The sequence below is a fragment of the Ananas comosus genome, linkage group 3 (genome assembly GCF_001540865.1).
Source record: "Ananas comosus cultivar F153 linkage group 3, ASM154086v1, whole genome shotgun sequence".
NCBI lineage: Eukaryota > Viridiplantae > Streptophyta > Magnoliopsida > Poales > Bromeliaceae > Ananas > Ananas comosus.
The window spans coordinates 16,446,198-16,458,437 of NC_033623.1; the positions used below are offsets into that span (position 1 = coordinate 16,446,198).

Genomic DNA, 12,240 nt, shown 5'->3' on the forward strand with positions numbered 1-12,240 from the left:
GCAATAGAAGGGAACTCTACCTTACTAAGATCTGACAAAACGAAGCAAACCAAATGGCTGCTAAAGATAATTTACTCACTTTTATAAAAAGCCCGTACGGATGATGAGCTTGTCACTAGTGCTACACCAACATCCAAATTCTACAAGTCTATGCTTCTACAATCCGCACACACGGCTGCATTTCATTAGCAGCTAGTATTTCATGTGTTCAAGGCCATTGCACTCAATTCATTTTAAAAGTGACCATGGAGAAAAAGAGAAGCATGCCACCAACCCCAACAGTATGTTTATAAGCAGGTAAGATGCCAAAATTATGGGCACTGCCTCATAAGACATAGACTACATATTCAAAAGTCACTCTGCTGGACACCTGAATCAACGCCAATATGATGCTTCCGTATTCACGAAGAGTTGCTAAATTTTTAGGCCAGTTATATTTCCATTAATGCAGAACAACACAGAAAGAGCGCAAGGAACAGAGGGCCGGATTATATTTGCTTTACCTCGTATTCATGACAAATTCTCAAAGGAGTGTCCTTAGAAACCGGCCTCTCTTCAGACCACAACTCCAAGTTAACGGTTCCAGTTCCCCAGTGCAACAAACACTTGCTAACCTGACTCAGCTCAAAGCGGTTGATCAAACACACACCTGTGCATTTGTCAACCAGCATCCATTCCCCTGTAAGAGTAGCAAAAAAGCCAAATAAATGATGAGATGAAAAATTAAAATAAAATAAAATAAAATATTACGCATTCATGTACGTAGAAGACATAAAAATAAACCGAAGTACCAAATGCTGTTATTGAAGATAAGTAAAATTGTACGACTTTTTATCTGAACTACAGTGTGTATTCATACTAGGAGCCTGAAACTTTGAAATTTTTTATTTTACCTAACATTACAATATATTTGATTCAACTATTCCACTGTCAGAACTAAACAACATTATTAATATCTTTAACTATATATTCTATAACTTGACTAGATATCCGCAACTTTTGGACATTTTTGCAACTTTCCTGACGGAATTTGTGAGTTCTAACTAAATTTGATGGAACTTTCTATAATCGAAAGAAAGAAAAGGAAATGAGGTGAAATAATTTTTTTTAAAAAAAAAAAAATCAACTGCCACTTTCCTAGTATCCTATATTTTAGCAAAGGTCTGCATGTTTTTGTCTTAAGATGTAATAGCGTCAATCAACCAATCAATTGCACGCAAAATGTATATTTTACCATTAGGACGGAGATCTCCCTCAAATAATTGCTCTCCAGGTTCGGGGGAGATCTCATGCATCAAACCATCAATAGAGGTGAAAGTGACCAAAACTTCAGAGGGGTGTAGAAGGGTGAAAGTTGGGTGCACTCGCAAGCATACCAACCTATTACACACCAAGGAAAAAAATAATAATCATCATTTTATTAGTTTTTTGTACGCTAGAAATAAGAACATTAAGTCTAAAGATAAACATTTAGGCCGTGTTTGGATGTTTGAATAGATATCCAATAATAACTTATTCGGTATGAAGATTTTCTTCTATAATTGGAAGATAGGAGTTAGATTTTTGCTCCTTGAAGAGTTTTGGCATCCATGATTTAGTAGGATAATATAGGATAATATATTACACCTGATTTGTCTTATTTGAAAAAAAAATGACTTGAATGCAATTTATGGCATCCATTTTAAACATTTGATCATACCAATCTACCAAATACTATAAGCTTTTTGAGTAAATTGAAAGAATAGACTGAATAAGATGTTCATTTATAAAAAAGGTACGAATGGTGATATTAACCTTGAGAAACCACCAGAACCAGCTCCAACATTCTGCGCAACAATGCTAGAGTCAATTTGGAGGATCTTTCGGTCATCCTTTGGAATAGATATCTGGCGGCGAATAATCAATCCACCACCAACATCCCCCTCCAAGCAAAGCGATTCTTCCTCTCCTGATTGTTCAAGGTCCCTCCTACAAATTCAATCATCAAGGGATGATTAAAAATGCATTGATTAATTTATAATAGAAAAGGCAGGTAACAGTTTGTCCAGGTTATACAACTAGTGCTGACAATTAACATGCAAAGACAGATAAAAATACAGGAGCACAAGTTCCTATCAAATTAGCTACTTCATCAGTAACATAACAGAAAGGCCAAAAGATCCTTACCCAACAACCTTATACTCCTCAGAGCAACCAGAAGATCGGTATTCTGTTCCACTGTACTCTTCATATCCATCTCTTTCAACTCTGCTATGAAGCCACTGGGTACCTAAACCAAATATTAAAAGAGAAAAGATTTATATTTCAACTACTCTAGAAAGATAAAAACCTATAGATGTAGCAGTATACATAAATCTCTCATGCGAACTTGGTAGCTCCCCTTCTGAAGACCTGCAGCAAATACATCTCACATGAAATTTTATTTGGGATCCTAAAATGATCATGCCTTGGCAAGAAGCCAAGAGAAGATTTGGTATTGTTTCACATATTGTCACATAAAAATGAGATACCTAAAAAGTTGCTGCCAAGGCACATTCACTGACACTCCATAGTCTAGTCCATGTCTACAAAAATGGGACAAAAAGAACTATCAAAGCAGGCTGACAGTTAGGCCTGATTAAATGTTTTACCCACACAGCTAACTGACTCTGATGATTTCAAACAAATTCACCTTCTTTTTTTTCCCGGGGGTTGGGGGGGGGTGGTTTGGAGGAGAGGATGGGGGGGTTTTTAGCCCTAATGATATTGTGACAGCATAAGCTTGTTGTTTAACTACACAGTTTAGCCTACTGTCTGACCTCTTCGTAATATTTAGGCTTTAGTGAATGTCTTTGCAAACTCTTACTTAACTAGTTAACAAAAAGCCCATATCGGTGCTTTACTAGCTTACACTGGCAAAAGGCATCAAAAGTTTCCAGGGGACAAAAAACAAATCTAGACCGTCAAGCAAATGAATAATAAAGATTTTATGAAGGATGAGTGATATGACTTTTACCTGTAGGGATATGCATCATTGAGATAATCCGCCCCCCAATCCACGGTACTATTTTGAGAACCCAGTCACCACTTTTCAGATCGATAGGGATTTTTGACAGCTCAATGCCCTTTACTCCAGAAACTTCATCTACATCTGGGATAGGCTTAGCTGCTTCTGTACATCATTGTAATAGCCTTCTCATATGAGTAGAAAGACATATAAACCACAAGAAAAGAAGAGAAAAAGAACTATAGCCAATACAATTATTCTCATTTTCCGCATTTCTGTCTTCTTTACTTCTGGCGGCATACTAGTATAGAACATGCACACTAATAAAAATGGCAAGGAAATCTTGAGCAAACAAGATATGATTTACTGCCTTGTTAGCACAGCTAATTGACAAATGATATAAAATCCGTCCGACCATTTCGGATGATACTTTTCCCATTTTATATGCTACCTAACCTGATATCGTAGATGCAACGATTTAAGTGCCATGGAATGGGATTGTGCCCAAAATTCCCTAACACGGTATACCATGCTACGTGCCGTATCATGCTGATGCATGTCTGTCACAAAAAAATACCTATGTGTATTGACACACAATAGCATAAAATATTTATTTTCTTTGGCATCAATATATTTTAACTACTTATTATATATTTTAATCAAAACTTTTGCACTTTATTACGATAAATACTAGCTAATTTCAAAGAAAAAAAATTTGAGCCATGGCATGGGCACGGGGATCATATCATGCCAATATATTGTCCGCACAATCCGTGTCGATGGGCACTTGAACCCTTGCTTAGATGTGTGCACATTTGTAAATACAGTATCAAATTGAGAAGAGCGTAAAAGCACCTAAACGTGCTCTGTACTGATTTTCACTTTCTGCTACTAAGTTGGACACTTCAGATTCCGAAGGCACTATGATATGTATTTCATCTCCATCAGTGCCTTGAGAATTGATCTGCAAAAAGAAAGTTCAATACGAAATATACAGTATGCTATCAAAATAAGTGCTATTGAAAGGGAAAGAAAAGAACTAAGCATGGACTGAAAAAATACACACCATGGCACCTCCACCCAGAAGTAAATGCACATGAAGCACACGTTTTGGCCTCTTCCGTAGTCCTTCAGTCTTAGAGACTTTAACTGTCACGACTGAAGAATCTAGTTCAGCAGCATAGTAAGTCAAGAGAAAATCTCCTTTAGTGTACTCATATCCGTCGCCGTCATCCTCAAACAATACACCAGCAGCTTTACCTGGGAAAAGAAGCAGATGCTAATATAGTTCATGGCAGAAATATGGTTTGTAGCCGCACACACAAAAAAAAAACACCAAGATATTTTGCACTAAAATTGAGAAAGATTTCAACACTATGAGTGAGTGCAAAATTATTTGGTACTTGTTGACGACATCTGTCTCTCTGTTTCATATAGAACTACAATATATATATCCTTCAAAACTATACCCAAAGAAGACCAAGTAGCTGGGAATTAACCAAGGGGGTTAAAACAAATTTTACCAACAAATATGCATCCTTTAAGACTAAACCATCAATGCACATCGGCACAAAATGATGTTGAAAAGAAACATGCTATTACTTATTTATTCCAAAGACAACTATACAGCAGTGGAGTCATTTATACAGCAAACTAAAGAAGACAGTCACTTTAGACCACTGTCATATGCTTATTGCACTTTAAGCATAGCCGCCAAACATCTAATGCATGACTTTAGACCACTGTTCATGCTTATTACACTTTAAGCATAGCCACCACAGGTTTAATGTATGATGGGGCATTAATGTCAAGAAATAATACTGAGTAGCATCGAATCCACATTATTGTTGCACATGGTTTATGGTATCATCTAAATGTGTGCATGTATATTTAAGAAACACTCCTGAACCACTTTCAGTGAAAAATTACAGGGAATGCATTTATGCTGACGTCGATGGGCTAACAGATGTATATATGCAGATATTTTCTTTGTCAAGGCTACCAAGTAAAGAAAAGCCTTTATAGTTCAAACCAAACAATAGAAATACAAAAAATAACAGAAGTTACCATCTTTATCTAAAGCAACAAAAAGTGACAAGTCGTCCTCTGCTTTTGCTTCACCAACGTGTTGAATTGGAGGCCCTATGGGAAGTATTGACCCACCTTGTAGAAACAAAGTTGGCAAGTCCTGAGAAATATTTTAAGAAATATTAAAACAAAGAAATCAACAGTAAAGGAGTAAGACCTTGTAGTATATGTGAATTAACTTACAGGATGTGAATCACCAAAATCAAAAGGTAACCAGATTCCTTTTGGCAAGATGTGCGACAATTCATGTGCACTTTGATCAGGACCAGTGCTGTCAATTACACTCAACAATGTCAATAAGAAGAGCAAATGATGGTGAAAACATATTATTGTGCATTCCTCAACTACCATTTTTTCTGTTTATATTTGCCCATAAAAGGATCAAAATACATAAATTCTCAAATATGTTAATCTGCCCAAGAATCAACAGATAGTTGATATCCCAAACATTCATGAAACAAAGATGATCATTTTTTGACCCAAAAAAGAGTAAGGTATACCTAGAACATATCAGAAGTGGCCCCAGTAAAAATGAATTCTCAACTGTCCTCAACCTTGAATCTTGTGGATCTGCACAAACCAGCAAGGCGTCAATACATAATTCGTCATGCTCTCCTAACATTGGATCAAACTTGTAGAAGTTTACCAGCAAAAAAAGTTGGAGCAGCAACAGGAGTTCCATTCATATGAGACATATAAAAAAGTGTATATATGTGAGGAAGCAAGCGATAACGCCTCAACAATGCCAGACGGCATACTTCTTCACACTGCGGAATAAACCTAGGATTAGAGTTGACCAAAAGAAAACATTTTAGAAGATAAATGCTTACCCCCTTCTTTTATCACACTCACTAGGTAATTCTGGATATGTATGTCATCTATTTCTCAAAAGATTCATTTTCCTAAATTTAGAGATAATATGAAACCTAATCAAAATAATTTTAAGAAGTTTCAAATGCAAGCTAAACATATTTTGCACAGGCTTGCCATTTTTTGGCCTAATGAAAAATTCAAGTTTTTTAACTTGATCATAAGAATGTTTAACATACCAATGAATGCATCACTTGTAACATAAATTGTGGTGACTAGAGTACTACCAATCGAAATTCATTTGAAATGGACTAGATCTCCATCATGTAGCATTGGCAGGAAATGAAAGACAGATTTATTTTCAAATGTTTAAACAAATACATGCGTCATGCAGGTCTTGATCTGGTAAAGAATACAAAGTACCTAAAAACATGATTTGACCTAAAATAATTATTCAAAGGCATGTTCAATGGTGAAGGTTTCTACTCTCAAATGAAATGGCATCTATAATTGAAATAATAGTTCATTATTAGCATGATTTTACTATTAGATGCATCTCAGAAAAAGAGGAATGATAATATCAGCTTGTAAGTATCAGCATATTCATAGTATGCACTGAAGAACAAAAGTTACCTGACTTTTTGTGCTTATCTTTGGATAACAGATTGATCTTGAAATTACTAGATTAAAAAGCAGGCATTCTCTAGGATTTGAAATTCTGTCCAAAGATGTACTCACAGTTCTGGAGTCAAAAGTTTTCAAAAATGTTGCAGGATAGAATTGAAAGTGGAAAATCATTGGGCTATTTATGCTTTGTTGCTACAGTTATTTCACGCTTAGCGCACTATCAAGTGACTGAAATAAGCATTTGAGGTACTTGAAGGATAAGTATTGAGGATATACTTCTTCCCCAAATGACCAGGGCTCATGGTCAACTGTTCCCTGTTCAGTGTGCCCACGTGAGAAAGGAAACAAAGCCCCGACTCCCATCCATCTACCAAAAAGTTTCGCTGTTGCATTTCCAGCAAATCCGCCAATATCTGGCCCAGATAATGGCTGGCCACTAAGCCCCTGTCAGAAAACTAAATAGTCATTGAACTAAATATATAGAAGCCCAATATAAAATGCATTCTCCATATGGTTACATTGCTAATATTTTTATGGACTAGACCTTTCCCTCAATCCCCTAGAAATTTGTGCTTGTGTCTGGCCTCATCATGCTTGGGAAGGTTTTGATGCAATCTAGACTCAAAATCCGAATCCATATTCATACCCAACTTCTAACAGGTTTGGGACTGGGCTCAGATGAAACATAAAACAAACACAATCCAAACCCATTTTTTTAGATCAAAGCCCATTAGCAGAGCATCTAAATAGCAACCACAGGGCACCTAAGTGAATCCGAATTTCTATTCTCTGGGTCACATGCACATAGCACCTCCAAGCACCTAATACTGTAGAGCTCTTCTACACCTTAGTAGGCAGTGTCCCTAAGGCTGGCTAATGTTTTTAAGTAAACATCTGCAAATTGGATGTCATATAGACTAGAATATGCTTTGTTCCCAAAAGAGACTAGTAAGCAACTAAGCATACACAAAAAAACTTACCAATTGAAGAACCATAGATATACTCATATGGAGGTGCTCCCAATTCGACAAATTATCTCCAGTCCAGGTTGCAGCATAACGCTGACTTCCTATAAACCCAGCTCTTGTAAGAACAAAAGGTCTTTTAGTCCGACAACCCATTTTCATTCCCTCATAAGTTGATCGTGCCATCAGCATGCCATAAACCTGCATGTAGCTAAAAGTTGAGAATTATTCCAAACTTCAGTATGTAAAAAGTAATAAAAGAATTTCAGAATAAGCAAAATTGCCACAATACCTGAAATAGCTCTTTATTCATTTGAAACTTAACCAAATTCTAATTTAGTTTGACGAGATTACATGTATGCTATATATAGATAATTACATTATGATAATGAGAATGATTTTGGCAACCGCCAAGTTCATCATCTCCTCTGTGGATGTTGCTCTCTGGCATTGTTTTCGTTATGGTCTGCAAATCAACAAAAATGAATGTAAAAAAAAGTTCAACATCAACGCATGGAATTCAAGGTGAAGTCCCAGAAGGCTTACTCTAAAAACTGCAGGCTCATTCATATCGTTCCATATCCCATCAACACCGTTGGACATGAAGTCTTTTACTAAGTCAGCCCACCATGAACGTGTCTTTTGTTGTGTAAAATCAGGGAAAACACAAGGCCCCGGCCAAACGTCCCCTAAAAAACCAGTCAAAGATTGAAACTGACCTCAATTTTAATCCTTCTTATACTTTGAACTAACAAACTTTACCGACAAAAGGTTTGCCATCTGCCTTCTGAATCCAGACATCATTTTTAGATCCACTATCAAAGACAAAGTAGCCCTCCTCATATTTGATGCCTGGGTCAAGCATCCAAATTGCTTGGCAGCCAATTTTGTGGAGATCATTCACCATAGACTTTGGACTGGGGAAGCGTTCCTACAATAATACGGAGGATTATGCATATTTTGTACATTTAAGAAGTAAACCCAATATGCAGACCATGAAATATTCAAGTCAAGTACCTGAAATTACTAGGAAAGATATACATTAAATAATGATATCTAAAACTTCTAACTTACAGAAGCTATTATACAAACATACTTTTAGTCAAGAAGAAGTATGAATATCGTTCCAATCATCAGCGAAATGTAATTAGTGAACAAAGAAAAACAAATAACGATACCTTGCCACATTATTGGGAGTGGGCAAACTAAGAGATGGTAACATGTATTTGTCATACGCAAAATTGTCTATGCTTAAGCATTTCATATACATGGTTGAAAGGATGTAACCCGTTTCAAATTTTATCTGCATCTGCTGGTCGCTTCAGCTATTATGCAATTCTTTAGCATGATAAATTTGTCACATAATAAACTTTACTCACAACATGGGAAACAAAATAGAATAATAAGAATCATACATGGTCAAATGTGAAACATCGGAAACCATCCATGTAGTCAATATCCATCCATATGACATCACAAGGTATGCCTTTCTCACGAAATGTTCTAGCCACCTGTGCCAGGAAAAGAACGAAATGTAACCACAATGAGTAGGTTCTCTAGTTCAATATCAGAGTAAGACTATGCTATTCGAATGTCCAAGGACCACCATATCCAAATACATGGCAATCATAAATCTCTACTGTGAGATGAATGCAGGCACTCTTTTTCCTTTCTAGAGTAAATTTCAGAAGGTTGGGAAACTAAAACTTAAAAGGTCCGCCTCAAGAGGAAATCACTGAACTTCCATAATGAACAGTGCAGTACCTTAAGAACTTTGTCAGCAGAATCATAGCTCCAACGGCATTGATGATAGCCAAGAGACCACTTTGGAGGCATAAAAATGGTTCCTAATTTGAGGGCAATTATAGTATTTCAATCAATTTGTACAGGAAAAGGTTTAAGTAGCATCACTAATTTACTTGTGTTGCAGCTTACTTAGTCCTATATCAAGTCGAGCAAAAAAGACATAAGAAAATGAAAGGTCAACGACAATAAGGCAGCAAAAAGAATAATAGCTGTGAATCATACATTTAAGATCTGCATATCTTCAGAATAAATGAAGAATTGAACAAACATGTAAAAATTTATCTCTGTATACTGTTACTTTGTGTTGTAAGGACTAAATGTTAGAACTTCTGAAACAACAACACAACAAGTGATTTTTGAATGAGTCTGTTGAACGTCCCCATAAACTAGGTATTGGAGACCATGTTAAGGGCAATTCTAAGTTTTGAATGATTCTTGAGTGTTGTTCGGACATCTTTTCCCTTTGCTTTACTGTGGGCTGGTGTTCTAGTTTGGACAATTTTGAAAATCTTAGAGTGAGAATTCTACCATCCTTTTTTCGTATTACAGCTTGTTCTTGTTCAATTTTTAATTTGTTACAGGAAAGAATTTTCATTCATTTTTTCCAGTTTCTAAATTATATTTTGCTTAATCAAATTCATTTTTCTAACTATTGTGGATTTATTAGTTTGACTTCACAAATATACAAGACTAAAACAAGAATAAGCAAGCTATTAAGTCACCAATCTGGTTTAGTAAGGAGCATAGTTGATTCAAAACAAATACGCAGCATGTGTAAGAAGAAAAATAAAAGCAAACCACACCAAAGTTTCCATGCAAAGGTACACCGTCAATATAGTGAACAAGGAAAGTAAAAAGCAGAACGAATGAACGAACTTCCTATACATGATAATACGAAAGAAAGCAATTTGTAAGACAACACAGTGACAATTGAAGTTGGGGTTCTGAGAAAAACCAATTGCATGAGAGAGGGACACGAGGACTTCCGTGGGCGACCCAAAGGGACCAAATGTAATGATAGGGTATGGGGCCGCAGCAGTCAACCTTATAGTAGAATCCTCCCTTAGATCAATCTGTTGAAGAAGCATCAACAACATCAGATCCCAAGAATTAATTAAGGGTCATTAAAATCGCAGAAAAACCCATGTGAAAAAAGGAAAAGAAATTGCACTAGACCTCACAACGGCGAGTAGTGTCAGCTAGAACCCCCAATGCCTTCCCATCAGGAAGAAGCGCAAGAACCCAAGGATGAGACTGGTATAAAGACGTGGTCCCAGGTCCAAAACCCCAGGCGTCCGTGTTCCATGTGAAAACCTAAGATCACAATGATCAATCTACAACATCGGGAAAATTAAAAAGAACGAGAGGAAAGAAAAAAGAAAACTATCTTGCAAAAAGACGCACACGCTTCCCTGTCCGCTCGAGCTGCCCACTCACTTCTCCAGTCCCATAAAATGACGTCCCTGAAGGAAGCTGTCGAAATCAAGATATTAACAATACTCCGACTCAAAAGAAACAACATCTTCAAATATTAAATTTCGCAATGAACATCGAATGCGGGCTCTAAACGAGAACGAACCTTAATTTCCACCTTCTGTTGTCCATAAACGCACTCGAATGTGGGTACGTACTCGGGCGCCTTGTGCACCGGGATCGGCGTGTCCCTGGCCTTTGGATCCGCGAACGAGAGGCTCGGAAACGCCGCGTCGCGATCGTTCCCGGAGCAATCGAATCGGAACACCCCCTCTTCAAGAATCGGCTGGAACACCATCTTCCCCGCTGTGGGATCGGCGGTGGCGACGCTCACGCCATTGCCCATCCTCGAAGCCAACCTCCTTCGCCTGCAACCGCAGCAAAATCGCATCAAGAACCTCCGTAGACCCCGCATTAGAGGATTCTAAAGCCGACCTTCGACGATGGGAGAGAAGAAGAAGAAGAAGAAGAAGAAGAAGAAGAAGAAGAGATTGGATAGGAGTGGAGGATTCGGCGATCGAGAAGAGAGAGGAAATATGGGAGGAGGAGAAGGAGGGGCACCTGGGAAGAGGAGAGAAGAGATGATGGGATAAGAGAGATTGGGGAAAAACCCTAGCTAGTGGGAGGAGAAGAGGAGCCCTTATTCGTCGATGGTGAGAGCGGAGAAGAGGGAATTGTAATGGGGTCGATGGTGATCGGGTATTTATTAAGGCCATTATTCAGGAGAGATATTAATAAAAACTTCTTTTATAAGCGAAGTATAATAATATGATATGACCGTTGCTGTACTGAGTGTGGAGAGTAGAGACAAGAGTCTCGTGAACTCGGGACGGAGAGAGAGAGAGAGAGAGAGAGAGAGAGAGAGAGAGAGAGCGTGGGAGATCGAGAAAAGTGCGTGGTGGGACCACTATGCGGATGGTGACGCATACGACTTACCACGGGCCAGTTGGACGGTTGCCTTTTGGGTCAGCAGGGCATGACTCGCGTCCGCACGAGTCCTCATATACTTCACCGGAAGATTCAGTAGATCCACGGATTCAATGAAAATCCGGCCCAATTGGTAACGCTTAATGGGCCTAACAACATTCATATGGGTCGGGCCGCGACTGGCCCCACAGGTCAAGGATCAATATTCAGGCCGTATCCCGGTTCGGACTAGGGCACTAGGCCATTCCAAACTACAGGCCGGCCCACCACTTCTTTTTCTCATTTTTTTTGGAATTTTTTTAATTGTTTTGTAATTTTTAGTTTATTTTTAAAATATCTTCCGATATTAGCTGAAAAATTAGGAATTTAGTGCCATTCAGAACCTCCTTTTTTTTTCTTTTTTTTTTTTTAAAGCATAGTGTTATTCACCTTGGCATTAGAGGTTTTTTTTTTTTCCGACATGTACCGTATGATTAAAGATAAATAAGTTATTCATACCTGGGTTCCATTTCCCTACAAATGCTTTTCAAAGGACAAATGTATGCTTCGCCCATATTT

The 12,240-nt window shown here is 37.7% G+C and overlaps 1 protein-coding gene across 3 annotated transcripts; it reads right to left on the minus strand.

Annotated features, from left to right (window-relative positions):
* Positions 33 to 11,486, minus strand: LOC109707519 (alpha-glucosidase 2). Of its 3 annotated transcripts, none has more exons than XM_020228837.1 (23): positions 11,317 to 11,486; positions 10,862 to 11,123; positions 10,687 to 10,755; positions 10,459 to 10,596; positions 10,238 to 10,355; positions 9,241 to 9,323; positions 8,892 to 8,987; positions 8,239 to 8,407; positions 8,023 to 8,165; positions 7,856 to 7,942; positions 7,492 to 7,677; positions 6,788 to 6,955; positions 5,721 to 5,841; positions 5,575 to 5,644; positions 5,258 to 5,345; positions 5,054 to 5,174; positions 4,053 to 4,246; positions 3,842 to 3,950; positions 2,996 to 3,151; positions 2,167 to 2,269; positions 1,795 to 1,968; positions 1,235 to 1,380; positions 33 to 679 (listed from the first exon to the last, which is right to left on the minus strand). In XM_020228837.1, the coding sequence occupies exons 1-23, from the start codon at positions 11,469 to 11,471 to the stop codon at positions 489 to 491; spliced, it is 3,147 nt and encodes a 1,048-aa protein (XP_020084426.1). In that variant the 5' UTR covers positions 11,472 to 11,486; the 3' UTR covers positions 33 to 488. The 3 variants fall into 3 exon arrangements, with proteins under 3 accessions (XP_020084426.1, XP_020084427.1, XP_020084428.1); XM_020228838.1 differs by having other exon boundaries at positions 489 to 679; positions 11,367 to 11,458; XM_020228839.1 differs by lacking the exons at positions 33 to 679; positions 1,235 to 1,380; positions 1,795 to 1,968; positions 2,167 to 2,269 and adding exons at positions 2,370 to 2,391; positions 2,511 to 2,564.

Bases quoted from the DNA above. Each gene is read 5' to 3' on its own strand.
- LOC109707519 (XM_020228837.1), bottom strand. From the start codon at position 11,471: ATGGCCTTAATAAATACCCGATCACCATCGACCCCATTACAATTCCCT. The intron at 5,842-6,787 runs GTATATCCTCAA...TTTATTCCGCAG, and splicing joins CCTGGTCATTTGGGGAAGAA to TGTGAAGAAGTATGCCGTCT. The intron at 1,969-2,166 runs GTAAGGATCTTT...TTGAATTTGTAG, and splicing joins GAGGAGTATAAGGTTGTTGG to GAGGGACCTTGAACAATCAG.